Source organism: Aythya marila (genome assembly GCF_965140915.1).
Source record: "Aythya marila genome assembly, chromosome: 21".
Lineage (NCBI taxonomy): Eukaryota > Metazoa > Chordata > Aves > Anseriformes > Anatidae > Aythya > Aythya marila.
Window position 1 is genome coordinate 690,263 of NC_139062.1, and position 21,092 is coordinate 711,354.

Below are 21,092 nucleotides of genomic sequence, written 5' to 3' on the forward strand. Positions count from 1 at the left end.
GACTACCTCTCTGCTCTTATTCTCTGGACAGTCTTCTCCACCATTCATATGATGATCAAGATGAAAAAGCAGATTCTCCATCTCCCTCGTGAAACTGCAGGTAGATTCAGCGTAGATCCAGGTTGAGCATGAAACCACAGCAGGTTGTGCATGCCAGCTGCTCAGCTGGCAGCATTTGCTTTGCAGTAATCACTGCTTGCCATGAAGAAGGTGCAAATATTTACTACAGTCACACACCTTAATACAGCAGGGTCGAGAATTCATCCAAGATGGAGGCCAGAAGCACTTGCAAATGCTGCACAGTCACTGGTATTTGTTCTCCCTTCAGGATGTCATGCAACAACAAAAGCCTGGCAGCAGGTGTGAAGGAATTCAGAAAGGCAGGTGAAAACAGTATTCTTCAAGAAGGTCAGTAACTGAGTAAAAAGCTACTGAGATGTTTAAAAATGTCATTTGCTCTGAAGAATAATTAGCACAGTGATAATTTAACCAATAAGTTTGTTTATATTTTTGTTGCTGTTGTGTTTACAAATGGAAAGATTCATGCTGAATCTGGTATCACAATCAGGTTTTTAAGTACATAGATCTTTTAGGATTTGGAGTGGATTTTTCTTGTTGCCCTGCTCCACCCACTGCCAAATAAATGAAAACTCCAAAGCCTTGAGCTAAATCTCTGTCCAGAGAAAGCCTGTTTTTTATCTTTTTCTGCTGGTTTGTAGAGTAACAGCAAGTATCTTCCCTTGTCCAGAGCTCATCCTGTGATGTCTCAGCTTCCTGCCCTGTGTTTTCAGCTCATTACAGTGTAAGATTAGGAGTCCTAAGTTTCCGAATGACAAACACTACATGGTTGGCCTTGCGATTTATGGTCCGTATTTCTCCAACTTAGTGTGTAAGAACACTGATGTTGAATGTTTGTGTCTTTAAAAACTCATTTTGTCAGAGCTGAGATGCTTTCAGCTGCTTGGAGTTGAGTTTATTAGTGGCTTAGCCCTCATTAGCTGCCGGCTGTGACAAATCACATACCATAATGTGCATCTTACTAAAGCCTAGAAAAATATTCATGAGAAGCAGCTGGGAACCTCAGCTTATCTGCTTTTTGCTCACCTCCCTCCCTATGCAGCCCTTTGCCAGAATCTCTAGGGTGAAGCTATTACACAGAAAAGTGAAAAACAACTGACGTGCTGGCCACCAAAGGTAGTACCTGGCAGTGCAGCTGTAAGCAGCCCAAAGCATCTAAGGTGAATGGATCTTACAAGATTCTTTTTGGTTTGGCTGAATAGAGAGCATGTAGTTACTGTTTATAACCTACATGAGCATCTTGCCATGTTGTGAGGATGACTTGCACCAGCTGGCGTCTGACGTGCATTAAAAGTAAGCTCCCCTTAACTGCAGCGAGCTGTGAGTCAAGCCCTTTCACTCCGTTAAGGCAGACATCACCAAATGCAGTATTATAAGCACTTTTTATGGAAAGGTAAGTGGTTTTCATTGTGGCAGAAGACAAGCTGTGGTGACATTTAATGATTGATTTGCTTACTGGCATATCTAAGAGAAGCTTAGGGAAGAAGGCACAAGCAGCTGGAGTGTTTTCCATCTTGGACAGCGATTAAAGTCAAGTGGGAAGTAATTTTTTGTTTCTTACTCAAGTGTGGACATGTTCCAACTCCCCTGCAGAATGGGTTGTAATAATTTACTCTCTTCTGAATTCCTGTGAAAGCCCTCCTTTGTAATTGCAGTGCTTTGGTGTGTGTATTTATAAATGACCTGGCCCAGTAGAAGTGGCTGCTTGGCAGGGCTGTCCTGTAGCTCATGTCTGACGTGGAATGATTAACTGGAAGGGTGAAGGGAACAGGAATTTCACTTCTTTGCCTGTGTCTTAAATGGTTATGTGCAAGCCAGGTTTACCTTGAAGCTCAGGCTTTTCCTCAGTGCTCTGGGCATTGGGAGAAAAAACATGGAGCAGATCTGAGAGGGTTTTGGTGTTATACCCAAGTCCTGCAGCTGATCTGAGACACTCAGCATGAAGAAAGCTTTAAGCCTGCAGGACCAGTAGACAGGAGATGGGCACAGCTGAAAGGGCACAGTTCAGTAGAAAAAAGGCTTTTACAGGACCGAGCAGTAGCAGTCAGCTTTTCTGACCCTTGATGTGGCATCGAGCTGCTGGACTAAACTGCTTCCAAACATCCCCCTCCTCTTTCCCCAGCCCCAGGTGCCCCGGGAGCCTGCGGTGCCAGCTGTCAGTGGGCATCCTGCAGGAGCCCCCCCCGGCTCCTCCCTCGGGGCTTATAACAGCCCAGCGCTGCCACGCCGCCTGCTCCAGCAGTCCCACGGTGCCTGCTGCTCATCGGTGTTCCTGCTGGTGCCCAGCCAGCCAAGCCAAGCTGGGAGAGGCTTGAAGGAGTTGCTGTAAGTGAGATGCTGCCTTCACTCGCTGCTCTGCTTGTTCCAGCCTGCCTGCAGCAGGCTGTCTCCTTCCTAGCTGGTGGCTGCCCAGCTTTTCCATGCTGCTAATGCCTTCCTCCAGTACTGCATGCAGAAGGATGGCAGAGGAGTAGGTGGTGTCTCTTTTTTGTTTAGTTCTTGAAAGGCTGAAAAGCTTCTGAGGAGTGAGAGCTGCTTCTAGCAAAGTAGCATCTTAAATCCTTAGTTTGATTTGCTGTCAAACTTGAGAAAGTTTTGTAGTACCTCGCCAGGTAGATGTGGTAAGTGGATGCTGCAGTTTAGTTTAAGCAGTAGCTAAAGAACTCGTCACAGGCTGGAGGTGCTGAAGCCCTCTGTGCTCCCATTATTCTCTCTGTAACTGATTACTGATTCTGTTTATTCTTAAATCATTCCAGTACTAGATTAAAGGAAGTATATTTGCCTTTGCAAAAATGCTTTTTTTTCTTCACATATTTAGACTGTGTTTGTTCTTAGACAGTAGCCAGTGTGTTAACAACTCTTTCATTTTTATTATTTTATTACCAGCTCTGAATACTGAACAGCTTTTTCTTTACTTATTGAAGGAAGCTGCCTGAAGTATAGATCACTTTATAGCGTATACACAATTGCAAGGAAAATTAGCAAAAATTTAGAGGTTAAATCTAAAGCTTTAAGAAGAGAAACCAGAGAAAAAGAAAAAAGCAATTCCTTAGTGGCTCAACCAGAATATCTCTGCTGCTTTCTCCTCTCTGTGCCTTGGTGGCTGATTGGACTGTCCATGTGCTGCCCTCCCAACAGCTAAGAGTATCTAGCATTTTGTCTGTATTCTATAATTACTTTCAGAAAATTTAGGTCGCTCCCTAACTTGAATGTCAGTCCTCTCCTTTGATCCTTTAACACTAATCCCATTTTGAAGTATTTTTAACAATAACAAAAAGAGGCAGCATTTAAATTTAACACAAATAATCTTCTGTGTAAATTTTATTCACTTCTTATTCTTCGTATGAAAGTGAAAAATGTAGAGAGAATGAATGAGAAAAACCACTGAGCCTTTGTAATGTCAGGAGTTTTCACAGGTGTGCAGGTTTGGGGAAAAATTCATAAAAGTTGATGAGATAAAATTAACTGAAGCAACCTTTCTCTCTTTGAGCACATCAGTCAGAAGCAGGTAATACCACACTGTAGCACCTTTTTCACCTGCATAGTCTCCTAAATGGTGATTTTTCCTAGTACTTTTTCAGTGTGTCTTTTGTAGTTTCTGTGACAATGGTATCCTGACCCTTGGTTGTCACTGTGATTACAAATAGTCAAAAATATAGCAGAAGCTTGAGATGGAGTATAACATGGCACTGGCTTTCTTTCATAATTCTGTTGCTGTTTTGCCATGACACATGTACAGTTATTTCAAGTCATGCAGAAATTTTGTTGCAGTGTTTAAAATGAAAAACAATTGGGACTCTTCCAAATGTGGTGCAGACAATCCAAGACAAACTGATTTAACTCAGCTTTGAGGAACCATAAAACCAGCCTTAACTACTTGTCTTTCATCTTGAGCAGGAATTTCCTCTAGACAGTGACTATTTCTGCTCCAATGGACAAAGGACAACACTTCGTGTTCTTTGTGCTTACAACCATGCTGCTCCTGAGAGAATCAAGCCACGCAGGTGAGAATATTTGGCCAACAATGCTGGCTGCGTCCAAATCTGATTTTTTTTGTTCTTCACAGTCTGATAATTCTCTCGTTCTTTGACGACTAGTGCTAGATGAAGCCTGTATCTTAATCTATATGCAAAAAGGGAAATATGGGTGGAGGACACAAAGGCACGGGTGTTAGCCTGGACAGGAAGGACAGGGTAGAAAATCGGGGTGAGGCAGTTCTTAACAGTGCTACAAGCCATTTCTCATGAAGTCAGGCAGAGTCATCTCCCATCAGAAGGCTGTTCATGCTCAGAATAGAAGGGGTAAGGGCAAGGCTGATTTTTGCAGCCGCAGTAGCTTCCTGCCTTCAGGGCAGTAGTTTCAAGCCTTTAGGGGACAAGATTTGGAGGGATGAGTCCCTTTTATTTGCGTTGTGTTTTTGTAGATCCTCACAACGAGGACCTGGCTGCTGAGAAGTGTCACTGCCATGAACTTTGGGTTAGCACTTGGGTTAGTGCTGTGACTTGATTACTTATGGTCCTTTCAGGAGCCCTTACAATAGGGCTTTGAACAGCTGCGTCCAGTGCCACTGTGGGGGAGCTGAAGCCCTCAGTACAGGCTGTTTTCTTCCAAGAAACCCTAGCAGGTCTTCAAAAGGGAGCCTCAAATGGCTTTTACTGGCTCTAATGAGTTTCTGAAGGGAGACAAGAAAACTCCTTTGTGAAGATTTCCAGCTCCCGTGGAGAACTGTAGTGGAGAGGGAAAAAGCAGTTTTTGTTTTAACAATAATGTAGAGTTCAGCACAAGACAAGAAAATGCAAAACCAGAGAATGAATAATACATAATGAATGAATATGTTGTTATATTTAATGAAAAACTCACAGCTTTTGCTTGGAAGAGCAAGAACACCCTCAGTTTTTTGTTTTCTCTTGAGGGATTTTTGGCCTTTGTACTGTGTGTTCTTTGATTGCGAGGAGCAATGTGCACATTCCAGAAAAACATCCTGGGCAATTAATAAGCCATATAGTGGCTGTGGTTTTAATTCTGCATCACAATTATTACAGCGTTCTTCTGAGTGTTATGAGAAAGGAGGCTGTGGATCAAATAATTTAACAGGATTTATTAAAAGGGCAGAGAGCAGAACCAGAAACTCAGCTAACCCCATTAGTGATACTTCTACAGGTGGATTTTTACCAAATAGGAAAGTATCAGAGCCTTTGTTTTACAAATGGGAAACAGAGGCACGAGAAGAAGTAACATAAAACAGGTCAATGGCAGATCTGACAACAGGCAGGGTGTTGTTCACTGCAGGCTGCACTGTCTCTCATCACGTTTAAACTCTCAGCTGTATTTACTTCCCTTACTGCATAGGATGCAGAGAAGAGGCAAAACAGGGCAGACTTGCAGACCCTTCTCTAGTGCAGTACCTGTTGGTTCCTGGTTTTGGTCCTGATCCTTGTGGAGGTTTGAATTTTCACAGGAAGGAAAGAGTCGGAGTGCTTCTAATTCTGGGGGGAATGCAAGAGGACGAGCTGGAGAAGGGTTTCTACCCCTGTAGTTGCAAGACAGTCTGCTTTGACAGGAAGAACCTCTCGTTATTAGGGGAAGAGAAGAATTAGAAACCCCAGTGCCTTGGAGTGTAATGCTGATGAGCTTCTGCTTTTCCTTAGGGTTACAGGCAGAGTTTTGCAGGAATTAGGGAGGAATCTTAGCTGTGTGAAGTAGCAGAACTGCTGGCTTTTCGACTTGTCTAGAGGGCAGTTCTGAAAAATCCGTCCTTCAAAGTGTGAAGACCAGAATAATAAAGTTACAGTCAGAATCCTCTGAAGCCTGAGTCTGGTGGTGTACATTTCTGCTTCTGTTTGCTTCACACTAACACTGTGCTGTGAAAGAGGAAACAAACCTGGCAAAATTGGTGTGAGTCAGCTGTGCTGTGAGCTTCTGAGCTAAGGGTAGTCGTTCTGTGTAAGTGCAACATGAAATGAGTTTATGAAACTTCACTCTTAAGGAACCATAAAATATAAATGCTGCAAGGAGTTATTTTGTTGTTTTTCAGGAGCGATGAGGAATGATGCTGCTGCGAATAAGGTACGTCCAATTCACTGGTGCAGAGCTATGAGTGAAGTTGTTTGTGAGAAAGTGTGTTAAATGCAGAAGTAGATGTGACAGTGTGCAAGGCTTTTCATCTGTGATGGGCAGGCAGCTTTCCTGGCAAAAGCTTTAGCTGTTTTGAAGTGGTACTGATCAGAAAGCACCTTGAGTTGTGTAAGGTTGGGAGATGCACTCCTGAATTGTGTGCCTGTGCAGAGGCGAAGTTTTGTCTCCTTTCCTCAACATCTCAGGTTTCCTACTGTTCTGTCTCCTGCAATTGCTCTCTAATGAGGCCTTAATTGGCTGCTAGCTGTTTTGTCAGCAACATAAATTGATCTATCTTTCAGAAGACTGTATGCACCGTGTATCTGAAGAATTGCGACAGCATCTAAAGTGATGTTTTATTTGCACAAAGTACACTGATAACATGCAGTAAAGCAAAACATTTGTGATTTATTAATTACTGTCATGGAACAGCAATTCCTGAAGAAGGCAGAGTAGTGGTGAGGTGACCTGCTGCAGCTCAGGGGAGCAGATTTCTAGCTGATTTAACTCACACACACACAGTAATGTAAACCCTAGCTAAGTGGGGCCAGTTCTGGGAAATCCAATTAATTCTTCACTTTTATTTGTAGGACACTGACTTGAGGGGACCAGAAGAGAATCTTCCAACTTTGACTGTCACAACAATCCTGGTAAGGCAGTTACGTGATACTTACAGTGGCTGGGAGGTAGCTGGAATTATATCATTATTAGATATATTATACATATCACACATTTGCCCAAATTAAAAACATGTTATTAAAAAATGGGGGGAAAAAAAGGAAAAAAAAAAAGGAAAGATTCATTGACACAGTCAGGATCATTCAGAAGAAGCAACACCAGCAGATTTTCTGATTCTGCTGCCAGACACTAGCACGTAACTCTCAACTGATGGGCCAAAGGTAATGTATTTGGGTGTTAAGCCTGTGAAGAGGGCATCACTTGTTTATGTAGTACATGTGCTGTGCAAAATGCAGCTGCCCTTCCTGGAGCTGTATTCTTTTACTAGCAGCGGCACATGACTCCTGTGAGTATCTTTCAAGACTGGAAATGTTTTCCTCCTGATAACGTGGACAGGGGTCTTTGTGGAAAGGTGTTTTTTTTTTTTTTTTTTTGGGGGGGGGCGGGAAGGGTTAATTCATAGTCAATTGCATGCTGCAGACTGGTGGCATGTAATTGTGTGCATTTCCCTCTCTATGCAGGAAGATCCCTACGTCATGGTGAGAAGGGCGGAGCTGGAGGGATACTGCATTGACCTGCTGAAAGCTCTTGCTTCAATGCTTCACTTCAGCTACAAGGTGAAGGTGGTGGGAGATGGGAAGTACGGCGCTGTCTCTTCCAATGGAAACTGGACAGGGATGATTGGAGAGATTTTGAGACAGGTAATTTTCATCGTATGTTTGTGAAAACTGCAGCTGTAACAGGAAAGAGACCAAAGGGCTGGGCTGGCACAGCTCTTAATTAGAATTTCCTTGGGGACTGAGCAACCTGGGAGTTGTTCTGCCTGTTGTGTAGAACTGATGGACAGAAAGACTTGTAGCTGGTTTTGTCCTACAGATACGGACACTACAAAACAAGGAGACAATGGCCATAGTAGAAATCATTGTAACAAGGCACTCCTGCTGCAGTTCTTGTCTTGTTTCAGAGACTGCCCAGTGCCTTTGTAATCTGAGAGGCTGCACGAGACATCGTAGCTCTGTAATGAAACAAAGGCTTTAAGGAAAAGGTACCTTGTACTTAAGCTCTAGGCCAAACCTGTCTCTTCTGAAATGTAACCCCTCAGACTATCCAAATAGCTGCTTGAACCTGCTTTTTATCCATGGGGTACCACTCCCTCCAGCCAGCATTCTGCCAGCTGTTGGGAACACTTGAATCGAATTCTCTTTGCTCCTCTGAACTCAGTAACATGTCCTGTCAGCCATGTAGGTGCTGCAGCCAGAAAAAGTAAGGAACGTGCCTTCTGTTTTTTGTAAACAAACCCACTGTAGTTCATGGTGCACAGCCTCAGCTTGTTTGGATCGTAGGAAACCAGAGGCCCCAGACACCAGCCAGCTCCCCACTATGAACAGTGCAAAATGGAAAGCTGTCCTCTGGAGCTCGGTCAAAGCCCACAGCTGTCCAGTGAGACAGAGAAGCTGTTTGCCATGTAGATATCTGCCCACTCAGCCTGGGAAGTGTTCTATTTGAGTGCAGAAATCATCAGGTAGGTTGGATAGTTGATAGTATTTTTTTCATCTTACAGGAAGCAGACATTGCAGTGGCTCCCCTAACAGTCACATCAGCCAGAGAAGAGGTGGTCTCCTTCACCACGCCATTCCTGCAGACTGGGATTGGAATCTTGCTTCGAAAGGACACCATGTCGCAGGAGATGTCTTTCTTCCACTTCCTGGCACCTTTCAGTAAGGAGACCTGGACAGGTCTCCTATTTGCTTATATTCTGACGTGCTTCTGCCTCTTTCTTGTTGCCAGGTATAAACACGTGTCACAGGTTTTGCTCAAAAGTTGACTGTTTTCCCAGCTATGAGGAGATCTCGGTTTTAGAGAAAGTACAAGTTGCTAAAAGCCTGTGTGTTTGTACTTCAGCTTTTCTTCCTCACTTTTTTCGAACTTGTTTTTTACTGTGACCACGTTCGTACGTGCAGTTCTCTCTCCTGGTGTTTTTATGCACTCAGTCCTGCACTGACTTTGGAAGGAATTCTTCCCCTCCCTCCTCTTCTGAGGAGATTCAGCTTTCTCCCACCTTTCTTGATTATGCTGCGCTAAGGCTCTCTGCTGCTGGAGTCTTGAACAGAAGCTCTGGTGCTGCTTTTCAAGTTCTATGTGTAGTCTTTTATAGATAAGCATTCCTTCCAAGGAGCGGCCTTCTTCTTACACTAAAGAACAGAGCCAGTGTTGCCTCTTAGGTGGGCCAGGGAGACTAGATGCAGTGGTTCAAGAAGGGACCTGGCAAACCTGTAAGAGGAGCCTCCTGAGCTTTTACTGTTGTGAAATACTTGAGGCACTGAGCAGGAACACCTTTCTCTGTACTGGTTAAACTGGACCACAAGTGAAGAAGGACCTACCATGGAAGGAAAAGGCATTTCTGGGCTAGCTGCGCTGCTGCATGTCATGCTACAGGGTTATTTTTTCCTGACTGTCTGGTTTTATCCCATCATTTCCCCACAGGCTGAGCCCCTGTGAATGGAACGAGCCCAAGAATGAAGAGAATCACTTCACCTTCTTAAACAGCCTCTGGTTTGGAGCAGGAGCGCTCGCGCTGCAAGGTGAGCTGAGAGGACTGCAGCAGAGGAGCCCTGGAAGCAGAATATTTTTGTAAGCTGCTTGCTTATCCAGCCCTCATCTGTCTGTAACACCGGGTGCTGGATGGCTGGGTGCTGCTGAGGGGAAGGACATTGCAGCAGGGACACTCGGCAGTACTCAAACTCTCAGCTGCAGTTTGAGACTTGTTGGAGTTGTACAGGTGGCTGGCTGCAGCTGAGGACTGCTTTTTGCTGCTGTAACGCTTATTCTGGGGAAAGTCAAGCTAACCTTCGCCCTGATCCTGTAGAGTGGAGGCTTTTTATTGCCTCTGGCCACTAATGCTGCTTCAGCTCTCTGCGCAGTGTGTGGTGTTGGTGCTGTTCAGCCACTGAGGGCTTTTCAGGCCTGTGCATTTCCTAGGTAGCTGCAGGGCAAGTTTTGCAGTTTGGCCTTTATTTAAAAAGAAGTCTTGTGCCGGCTTTAACACAAGCTGTCTCTCTCACTGTACATCACCTCCCTTGCTTTTTATCGGCTCCTCTGGTCGCGCAGGTGTCACCCCTCGGCCCAAAGCTCTTTCTGTGCGGGTCATTGCCGCCATCTGGTGGCTCTTCACCATAGCCTTGCTGGCTGCCTACATCGCCAATTTCACCGCGCTGCTGAGCTCTGGCAGCGAGCAGCTCCCAATCCAGACTTTTGAAGATCTTGTGAAGCAAAGAAAGCTCGAGTTTGGGACGTTGGACGGCTCCTCCACCTTCTACTACTTCAAGGTGCAGAGAATCTGATTGCACACATACACACGTGCCTTAGGGCTGCTAAGCTGGGGCTGAGGTGCCTGTAAAAGCTATTTTTGAGGGGTGGTGGTGGGAAATAATTAATCCCTGTAAGATTTGAGAGGAAATCTGTGCCAGCTAGATGATAATTTTCATTACAGAGATGGCCCAAAAGGGGGAATGATTTATGTGCTCTTAATCTCCAAATTGTTTCACAATCTTTGCATATTTATCCAGAAGTGCTGCACATTTGTTTTACTCTTCAGTCTAACACTTGTTTTTTTGGGCTGCAGAACTCCAAGAATCCCATCCATCAGATGATCTATGAGTATATGGACAAGAGACGAGACCACGTTTTAGTCAAAACCTACCAGGAAGCAGTTCAACGCGTGATGGACTCGAACTACGCCTTCATTGGTGAATCAATCTCTCAAGACCTTGCAGCTGCCAGGCACTGCAATTTGATCAGAGCCCCTGAAGTTATCGGAGCCAGAGGATTTGGCATTGCCACAGCCCAGGGTTAGTCACAGTGCACCACTTCTGTCCCACTTCTCCACTTGGATTTCATGGGTTTGAAATAGCAGACTGAGAGCAAACAGCCTGGCACAGCTAAGTCCTGAAACTCAGGAGCATTGGTTCCTTTATTTACTTAGTTTTTAAGCCTTGGGCCCGGGAATGATGCAGAGCTCCTAAAGAAATTTTTCTTGTGAGCTTGATTGCTTGTATTTGTTAAAGGACCTTCACTCCATTACTATTCTGCAAGTGCATACAACAGGAATCATTGCTATCTAAAAAAGCACTCAGCTTAGTCTGTGGTGTTCTGCAGAATGACCATTTGGTAGCTGGGAATCAGCACCCAGCTAACACTGCTTGGTAGGGTAGCACCAGGCTGCTTTAAAATGTTATAATATTCATGATCTGTCTTATACTTTTTCATTCCACTGCTGCTAGCATCCCCATGGACTAAGAAGCTCTCCATTGCGGTCCTCAAACTGCGTGAGTCAGGTGACCTTGACTACTTGCGGAACAAGTGGTGGGAGACCAGCTGCCTTCACAAAAGCAGAGAGCGATGGAGTCCTCTCCAGCCCCAAGCCCTCGGTGGACTCTTCCTTACTCTTGCAATTGGCCTTGCACTGGGAGTGATTGCAGCTGTGGTGGAGCTGTCGAATAAGAGCAGACACGCTGCTGGACACGTCAAGGTAGATGATGGTCATCTCCTGTCCTCCCTCCTTGGATCCCTGCTGTTTAGCACAGACAAGTTAGGTACCGTTCTGCCCCACTGGGCAGAATACCAGCTTCCTTAACATCATGATCTTGCTTTGTCTAAGGAAAGGAATGTAATGGGATCAAGGAGACTGCTAAGTATTCACTCTTTACATCTTTGAAACGTTGTAGCTTGGACTGTGTGATAGGCAGGTAGCCAAAACAGTATAAAAATAATAAAATGAAGCCTAAAATATTAAGTAGAAATATTTACTGTAATGCAGCGAAACTGCATTGCAACACTCTGAGTGTGTACAGAGGACAGTAAATCACCAATAACAAGTTTATTCTCAAGTATGGCTATTTTCAAGTCATTTGACAAGTAGGAACCCACATGTAAGTAAAACTGCACTGGTATCTGAATGTGCATTGTGGTGTTCTTGTTCTCCATCCATTGGAATGGATGGGTAGCACACATTTTAAAAGTGGATTTTATGATGCAGAAGAACTCACCCCCTTGTTTTCTCCCCTTTTGTTTTTCAGAAGTCTTGTTGCTCCATTTTCACAGAAGAAATGTGCACTCGTCTACGTATAAAAGAAAATACAAGACAAAGCCAGGAGACTTCAGGAAGAGCTAATGCTTAAAAAATTGTTAAGGAATGGGTGTGTATTAGGGTTCTACCATATGTATTTCATAGGAACTACATCACTGTAGAAACGTATTTTTCTGCAAGTCTAGAGTGTTAGTTTCCTAATCATAAACACACAGCACTTCTGGATTGGTGGTGGAGCTGGATTCAAAAGAAAACTAAGCAGCTGGGAGAAATTTAAATTGATGAAGGATGGAGTGCAACTGTTAAAAATTAAGGAAGGTTAAGATGGGGGAATCACACCTATATTTAGTTTAGAAGTTTACTATGTAAGTGCATAAATGCCTATAGGAGTAAGGGAGTTAGGATAGGTTAACGTGATGCCTCTGTTTACTAATTACAGTATGAGGAACAATCTTGAAAATTAAAGCTCTCACCTGATTGTTCTAATCACAAACAACTGCTTCTTAAATATTTTAGTTACAGACTACTCTTCCTCTCTTCTAGGCAGATGATGGTCACTGTGAAGGTAATTTCTGAATCAGAAAGGACAGTACTGTTGCATAATCCCCCAAAATGCAGGACTTTACTGCATTCTCTGCAGTAGCCTAAAATCCAAGAAAGGGGATGATGCAATTAAGGAACTAGATTTAAGAAATGTCTGTTTCCCATCAGATGTTTCCTAGGTTGTCTTAGTTAACCTGATCAGGAAGTATTTAGGAATAACAATTAAAATTCACCAGCATGAAATTTGGTAATCAGTCAATTAAAGGAAGTACAAACTCACTAAGCAAGGGCAAGTGAGTAATGGGTATTTTACATTATTCTCTTGCTGTCAAAGAAAAACAGTTGAACTTCATGGGGAAGTTATTTCAGTTGCGTATTTAACAGTTTCCTAATTAAGATGGTTTTCTTTTCAGAGGTGGAATGACTGATGCATGCACATGCTGGTTTGTAAATTCATGGTTAAATGACTGCATTTATGTACTGCACATCTGATGGGGTGGGAGGGAGCAAATTCACTTACTTGGAAGTGTTTTTTTAACTGTGCTGCATGAACAAAGAGACAAATTCACATCAGCTCCAGCATTAAATAACCGAAGAAAGCAGACACTAATCTGCCTTGTGATGGGGAAATAGCTGGGTGTTCCTGAATAAAGCATTACAGAGTCACTTGAAGCATAGTGTAGACTCTAAACTTCTGATAGCTGCCCAGAATTTAGTACAGGTGCAGCTTGCCACCCCTCAGTGGCAACAAGAACAAACAGTGGAAGCAGCAGGAGTTACGAGTTCTTCAAACTGCTGTAGTGCTGTTCAGTTATTGGCTACGTGCTCTCAAATCATGACACTTCTATTTTAAATGCAGCTTAAGCAATGGTGGTTAGAGTAGGAGGTGGATCAGTCCTTCAACCAACTTAACTACGGAGCATGAAACAGGTTGGGTAAGTTTAAAAGCTGACATGGAAAAATACAATGTCAGATTCACTTAGCACTTTAAAAACTATTTGGTATGTGCCATGGCATTGCTGGCAGAGTAGGCAGAGATATATAAAAAAAGGTTTCATTGACATTTAAATATATTTCTATATGAATGTCTCACAGAACAAAAAAATAAAGTCTCTTCATCACAAATACTGCAGCATTAAAATAAACACTTACCAAAATAAACAATGAGTGAGATATACATATATATATTTGAGTGTGTATACTATAGAGTGAATCATATTGTTGCTTTAAGTCACAAAAGCACAATATAAATATGGAATTTCCTGTGACCTCTTTTCCCTGTTGTAATAAAAATACATTCTTTACAGTTAAAGTAAAACTAGTGCAAGTCCATTCTGCTGCTCCTGTTCACCCTGTCGACCGGATCCGTATCATTTACATGGCACTTCGTACTTAAAAATGACACTGAAGATTTTCCCTCCGAGACGATCGGCAAGCCAGGAGTTTTTGATAACAGCAAGCTTGAGGCTCTCGCACTTCAAAGCCGCGTAGTAATTTGTGTGGATGGCACGACCCATGCCTTCAATGATAACCAAGTCCGTCTTCCGTTCTCTGACCAGCACAGCCAGGCCTTTATCCAGGCGGCTGAAATGAGAGGTCTACTTAGAAGCAGTCATACTTACATACGCTACATATAAAGACTAGATGTTCTATGGGCTTTAGCTTTTATAGAAAAGGTGTTGGGGTATGGAATTACTGATGGCATTAAACAAGGAACACCTTAATCAAAGGAAATGGGATTGAAATGTAGTTTTAAAAGCTTCATCAAATGCATACAGAATTGGGCTTTCCCAGAAAACACAGGTTAAGTTCTCTCTGCAGTAGAGAAATAAAAAATAAATAAATTAACAACATGAAATGCTTCTTACGCTCAAGTGGATGTCTTGGTTGCACACAGTATATTTTACATCAGCAATAATTAAGTTGCCCATGAAACTGACAACATATAATTCCTGAACACCAAAATGAAACATAAGCTGTAGAACAACTAGGAAGGCTTGATCAGTATCACAAGTCTGCAAATCCAGACTGAGCACCTCTTAACGATTTCTGTGTAGTGTGGCTGAGAAATTCCAGAACACTTAATAGTCTCTGGTTATCCTTCACCTGATGAAAACAAATTTGGTACTTTGCCAATATACCTTAGGTCTAGACACGGAGAACTTGAACCTGTCTGGACCAACAGCAGCTTCTCTTCCTTCAGTGCAGATCTTTATTTGAAAAAATATAAAAATAAAAAGTGTTACATGGTCTGTCAAACATAGTCATGCAACTCTGGTAATAAGCCAGACAGTGAATAGTTGAGTGTACTTTGCAAAGGTTTCTTTTCCTGCTAGGACTCAGAAACATGTTTCCTTAAGCAACAGGTTATTTAGTTATATTATATATATACATACACACACTTTTATATATATTTATATATATCCTCTACATAGGCTAGTCTGTGCATGATGCATATTTTCCTCTATTCATTTTTAACATAAGAAGTACAGGGGTTTAGTAGCTTGAGTCCTTATCAGGGATGACACTAGCAGGAGATAGAATGACGTGCCAACAAGAACCACTTTGTAGATTTTTTCACCTTAAGCTGATCATCCTCTGTATCTTACTTCCAGGTTGCAGAGTTCAGACAGCAATAAACACAAATAACAACTATGTGTGTTAGAAGAAACTTTTTTTTTTTCCCCTTTTGTATGCTACGTAATGAAGACAGGTTATAGGCTTACTGAATAACTGGATCCATCGCTGCTATCCGCTCAGCAACAATCAGGGATTCACTGTAGGTGACATCGTTTAGGGCAGGGCCAGAGTTACAAGCCAATATAACCTGAGGCAAAGATGTCAGAGTAGTTCACTGATTAATGCAGGCAATACGGTGTTAGAGCTTCTTGTTTGTTTAAAGATTGTCATTGCCTGGCTTATAAAAAAAAAGAGGCCTTGAGAGAGGAGAAGGCCTGAGAGGCCCAGTCCTCATTTCCCCCCACCCCTCCCAGGTTAACCAGCTACATCAGGTCTTTTGACATCATAAACCCTGGTTTAGCACACTTAGATCTGCCAGTCTCCCTTTGCTCTGTTACGTTTTGCAGTCTACTTAAAGTTAGACCTCAGAGTACCAGGGATTTGGGGCCTGAAGCTCATTGCCCTAAATTGCATCATTCTCAATTGAGGTGTGCTGAGCCAGTCTCACAAAGTGCACTGCTAGTAGGTATTTAACAAACCTTTTACCAATTACAGACGCTGCATTATGTGCTGACTCTACAACAAAAAACACTTACCTCTGTCCCTCTAGAGAGGAGCTCTCTCACAAAAGGAAAGACTCCTAAAATTATGTCTATTCCACTGTTATCTGCGAAAATTAAGGCACATTTATGAGGGGGACCCTCCTGCAAGAGAAAAAACAATTCATTCAGGCTTTAGCTCATAGTTCAGGTCATTAAATAGTTCGTGTTATTTAGGAACACTCATTTTAAGACCCCAGGTTTTATACCCCTAAGTGATTGGCAATTTTCATTATCTAGCAGCAGCATAGTACTTCATCTACCTCTGATCTTAAGCAAAATCAGTTTCCCTAAGATTGTCTTTGCACAGTTATTTAAAACAACCTATAATTACTTCACTTCATTCGAGAGCTGTCTCAAACTCTGTTAATTAAGCTACAGCTGCCAAAGATGTGTGTAACTCCAGCAGCTGGGAACAGAAACTTACTTCAGAGGGCTCTGAAGGGTGGGTAGTCACACCTATAATCCTACCCTTGGGAGGCTAGATTAGAAATCCCATTTCATTATGCCATGCAGCTGGAGAATAACCTTCCCTAAAACAGAAGCAGCAGCATGGACAGTTGCCTACATGAACATGTTGGTTATCAGGGTAAACCTACCTTTGTGGATGTTTTAAGCTAGCATGATGTAGGGTGAACAGGATTTCCTTCTGCCAGGAAAGGGCAGGATGGACTACTAGGGGCAGTGACATCCTAAAATAAAAAAATATTTCCTATTCTCCATTAACATTTTGATTTATTCTAAATCTGATGTTATAAAGTTTAGTTCACTGCAGTTTGTAACAGCAGATGAATTTCTACTGTAACTAATGCTCAATTCCTAAGGAAAAAAAATGGTCAGGACAGTGCTTGAATTTCCTTAACTAGCACTGTCATAAAGGATTACATTTTAGAGGTCTTTACCAACCTAAGTGATTCTATGATTATATGATACTTTTAAGACACAATATGCAATGATTTGGAGCGGTCCGCTTACACCAAGCATTTGTCTATCATTTCCAACATAGATCTACAGAGAGAACCAAAAAAACATTTCAGCTTTTCAGTGAACCTTAATTAAATAGTAATAAACATCACACAGAGCCAAAAAGCTTTGGTAATTGATTAATTACTTTCAGAAAGCTCCTTAATTAATGCAGATTTTAGCTTGATTACTGAGATGGAGGAACAATACAGACATTACGTTTGGATTTAAGTTTTCAAAATTACAAGTCCAGCTGTGTAGAAATAAAAGTGCTCTGATAAAGAAGGGAACTATGGGTACATTGGAAGAACTCTGAAAGCAGCTGGGTTATGAATGTTGCAGTTCCTGCAGAAATTCAGCTAAGAAACTTGGTAAGTAATGAAGTGTCAAATCCCTTTTATTCCTGTCTTTATGGTAAGGCTGCTGAATTACTGGTACTGTGTTAATAAGAGTTTATTTTGAGTTGCCTGAACAGGGTTCTATTAAATCTGTTAAAAACAAGCTAACGCTTTTTTTTTTCCCCTCAAGATTAATGTATTAAATTACTTATGGTTAGTAACAATTGTGGCATCGTACCTTCAGTCGCTCTAGCCACTGACTGTAGGAGTCTTCTAACCAGGGACGTTCTGTGTCACAAAGAAAATCATATTAGTGTTACTTTTAGGCAAGGAGCAAATCTGTATGTTTGGTCTTTTTAAAGATGCTGAAGCAGTTTGAGCTCAGGTTTTGAATGTTAAAACTGTATATTCAAGAAGTTGCTAAGGTCTTAATTATGGGAATAGCTCAATTACAGTGCTCTTGAAATGGAATTTTCATAATAAACCAATGGAGTCACGTGAGCTAAATACCATTATGGCTCACCCTAAAATGGGTGGGGTTGTACTTGAGGGGACACTACTGCTTTGACAGGATTAGAACACTACAAAAATAGCACAGCTGAGATATTCCAAACACCTGTGCAGCTAAGACTTCTGTGCAAGGAGATAGGCTTTCAGGTTCCAGTTCCTTTGGAATGCAAAGAGCAACGTTCCCCTGAAACTCTATAAATCTGTATTTCAGACAAACCCAGCAAGTATGAATGGGTCCTCATCATCTGGGCAGCAGAACCATCACAATCACTACCTTCCTGCTCTCCTCCACTCACATTAACGCAATATCCAGTTCCAACCACCACACATCTCCCCCTGTACCTTGCAGTTTTGATTTGGCTTCTTCAAATCCAAATTGTGGCTCAGATTCCAGAACGCTGTATCATGAGAGAAATAAAGGGTATGTAGTTAAGCAACTTAATCACATAAAAACACAATTCAAACATTCCTCTAGCAGGTGGTCAGCAATTTTATTGCATTGATTATTATGAGGAGTGTGGGTAGGTCCATTGACTGAGAAACAGACACATTGTTCTGATGTTAAACACAAAAAGCTCAGATGTACGTTAAATTAGAATGTTATTATGCTAAAAGAAAAAAGCTCCAACAATATACAAACATTTGTAGGAACTACTCTACAGGCAAAAAAAGAAGACTTTTGGTCTGCAAACTGCCATAAATGTGGTCAGGGTCTAAAATACCTGCACAGGAAACCAGTGCTATACAAAGTCTAATTTGAAGATTAGTTCACAAAAAATATTTTAAAGTTGTACCTGTGTAGGCAGGGAAAAAAAAAAAAAAAAGACCACCTTAACTAGGTACAGGATTTAAGAGCTATTGGCTGTACATACAGCAAAGTAGCTCCAAACACTTGGGTGGTGATGAGCATACAGGTAATGAGGCTGGATTCAAAGCTGCCAGTTAAAACGTTACACCATGTGGGCAGTGCTTGCCAGTCATGTCTCAAAGTTCCTTACGTGTCATTTAGTACCAGATGTAACTCAGCCTGTACATCTCTTAGTTCCTTCCTCAAAGAGAGGGAGAGCTGCACTTACCACAAGGAGCAACTAGACTAACTGCTATTACAGGTGGCAGTTCGTTTCTGTGGCTGTGGGCAGCATCAGAAGTACCCCAAGTCTAAGAGCGCCAAGGCAGCCTTGAATCACCTCGTTTTGAGTGGACTTTTTTTTGGTTTACTCAGAGGGGAAAACTTTAAAGATGCAGAAAAGGAAAGGAAGAGCTGAATGTCAGCTGTGAGGCAGTGACACCCTTTCCCGTGTTATTGGATCTATGTGATCAACCCCACAAAAACAGCTGTAAAATCCAGAGTTGCAAAATCAAAAATATTTTAAGACAGCTGGCATTTATATCCTTACGTGAATTCATAGCTGCTGAAAGGATGTAAGGAAAAAAAGCTCTAAAAACAGCAATAGGAATGTATGTTGATCAAAAATACTTAGTGTTTAGTCATCAGAAGAGACCACCCAATCTAGCTTACAGCCCACTGAATGAGTGATATCAGGACAACTGTGGGTTGCAGAAAAACAGCATATTTTCTCCTAGAGGTACATAGTATCGGTTTAAGTACAACATATACCCAAAAGCAAGGCTATTAACCATGCTACAAGCAAAGCAGCCAGGCTGGAATATTAAATGCTCTATCACTTAATTCAAACACTCACAGCAACGTGTCTGCCAGGTTTTAAAGGGTGGAAATGTAAACTTTGCTGCACCACAACAATGCTTGCAAATAAACAACCAACATATGATTAGGTAAAATACAAACTATAATTAAAGTTAGATGGGTGCACTTTATTTAATTATTTTTAAAATGAACAAGTGGATATTCTGTGTCTTAAAAGGGTGCTTTTAAAATATTTAACACCTACTCTGAGACTGCTTTTGCTCCCCAGTCAAAGACATTCCCCGCAAGAAGTCCTTTCACCAGAGCAAACTGCCTCTCCTCCCAGCCTAATGAATCCAAAGATTCGATTACGCTTTGAAAACATTTTAAGGCTATGCCATTTTCTTTCTGCTTTACCTGTAAGAAAGACATGAAACATTGGATTTATAGACAAAAAATTCTTACCCATCATTGGTTGTCTCAGTCCCAAGACCACGTTCAAGCATTCTCCTCTACGTTCATGGCCTCTAATGGACCAACAAGTTACTGTTATCAGCATGCTTAGTAACAACAAGAAAAAAGTTTCCTGGGATTCTAATAAAAAGCTTTATTAGTGCTAGAATGTGTTCTGTTGCCTAAGAATTACTTAAAAAAACAAAAAAACAAAAAAAAAACAAACAACAAAAAAAAAAAACAACAACAAATAGATTAGAGGTATGATAGATCTTGGGCAGACTGGGGAATGGAAGTATAGACACACAAAAAAGACACTTAAGCAGCAACACGATCCACCAAAACCAGGTGATCTGCATGAGGAGGCTTACCACTAGCAGTTTTACAAAAACTGGAGGTGTTGTTTGTTTTTCTTAAATTTTTGTTTCAAGAGGTTCATCATCCCAGATGCCTAGAAGCTCTTGATTTTTTTTTTCCTCCACTTCTACCTCCAGTGAGATCAGTGTTACATAGCTAGTTCTACTTAAAAATGTACAAATGGTATTGATTACCATCTTTACATCATCTTTTTTTTGCCACTATCTTGTCTGAATTACAAAAAAAAAAAGGCAAAAAAAAAAAAGTAAAAGCCACCTCACACAGTTCTAACTTTTTCTTAGAGTGAATGTGACATGTGACAGTGCAGCTATGCAGAAGCTTCTACATACTTTGCAGAAACAGAGCAATAGTCAAAAAAAAAAAAAAGTCTCTAATCAGGCTCTGGTATTGTTATTGTTCCTGTGTCTGCACAAAAGTGGTGAGGATCACCAGTACAGAAAGCTATTTTTGAGAAGTGATGACTTCACATGTCCTCTCCCCTAACAATAGTACATCATAGAATAAACCCCAAAGACTGAACAACTGCAGAATAGCAACAAATTCTTTTAAGAGCTACAGGTTATGCATTTGTGTACACTCCAACCCAACTCAGCAAAGTATCTCAGCAGTTACAAAAGCAATCAAACTTTTTACAGCACAGCAGGAAATTAACCCAGAGACAAGATGCAGGAAAGTGGCACAGTTTGGTGTAAGGAGAGACTGCCTTAGCAATTAAGGGACACAGCAAACAGATTTGTTTTGTTTTTTCAGGCCTTTTTGGGGAGTTATGGTGTGGGGGAGGATGACTTTGCTTGTGAAACTCTTTCTCCCTGTCCTCAATTTACTTTTCTTTCCTTTTTGGGGCAGAGGAAGGAAAGAAAATACAGTGTAAGGTAACTAAAAGAACACAGAAACTTCATAGCATTAGTGACTTTTGCATGGAGCTCTTGAAATTGTTAACTGCTCTACAAGATAATAATGCCAATTGCCTTTCACAACTGTCTGAAAATCTCAGATTTATTCAGAAGTACTTACACAGCTACACATAA

The 21,092-nt window shown here is 41.7% G+C and overlaps 2 protein-coding genes across 6 annotated transcripts in view; one reads left to right on the forward strand and one right to left on the reverse strand.

Moving 5' to 3' along the window:
• LOC309886264 (putative glutamate receptor) lies at positions 1–13,932 on the forward strand. Of its 4 annotated transcripts, XM_082776955.1 has the most exons (13): positions 1–100; positions 329–408; positions 2,201–2,403; positions 3,976–4,082; positions 6,113–6,144; positions 6,783–6,842; positions 7,392–7,571; positions 8,432–8,658; positions 9,355–9,452; positions 9,979–10,196; positions 10,493–10,718; positions 11,151–11,398; positions 11,946–12,084. In XM_082776955.1, the coding sequence occupies exons 4-13, from the start codon at positions 4,010–4,012 to the stop codon at positions 12,045–12,047; spliced, it is 1,464 nt and encodes a 487-aa protein (XP_082633081.1). In that variant the 5' UTR covers positions 1–100; positions 329–408; positions 2,201–2,403; positions 3,976–4,009; the 3' UTR covers positions 12,048–12,084. The 4 variants fall into 4 exon arrangements, with proteins under 4 accessions (XP_082633081.1, XP_082633083.1, XP_082633082.1 ...); XM_082776957.1 differs by lacking the exons at positions 1–100; positions 329–408 and adding an exon at positions 13,807–13,932 and having other exon boundaries at positions 1,904–2,403; positions 11,946–12,065; XM_082776956.1 differs by lacking the exons at positions 1–100; positions 329–408 and adding an exon at positions 1,905–2,080.
• Positions 13,870–21,092, reverse strand: part of PANK4 (pantothenate kinase 4 (inactive)) — a gene marked incomplete at its 3' end in the record, with an annotated part of 21,981 nt that continues 14,758 nt past the window's right edge. Inside the window, exons 13-19 of one of the 2 annotated variants that reach the window (XM_082776953.1) lie at positions 19,499–19,650; positions 17,931–17,986; positions 17,317–17,366; positions 15,775–15,882; positions 15,226–15,326; positions 14,641–14,709; positions 13,870–14,083 (exon numbers count right to left, since the gene is read on the reverse strand). In XM_082776953.1, coding sequence (XP_082633079.1) covers positions 13,870–14,083; positions 14,641–14,709; positions 15,226–15,326; positions 15,775–15,882; positions 17,317–17,366; positions 17,931–17,986; positions 19,499–19,650 — 750 coding nt within the window. Of the gene's footprint in view, positions 14,084–14,640; positions 14,710–15,225; positions 15,327–15,774; positions 15,883–15,909; positions 16,786–17,316; positions 17,367–17,930; positions 17,987–19,498; positions 19,651–21,092 lie in introns of those variants that run through there. The other variant, XM_082776954.1, reaches the window with a different exon arrangement.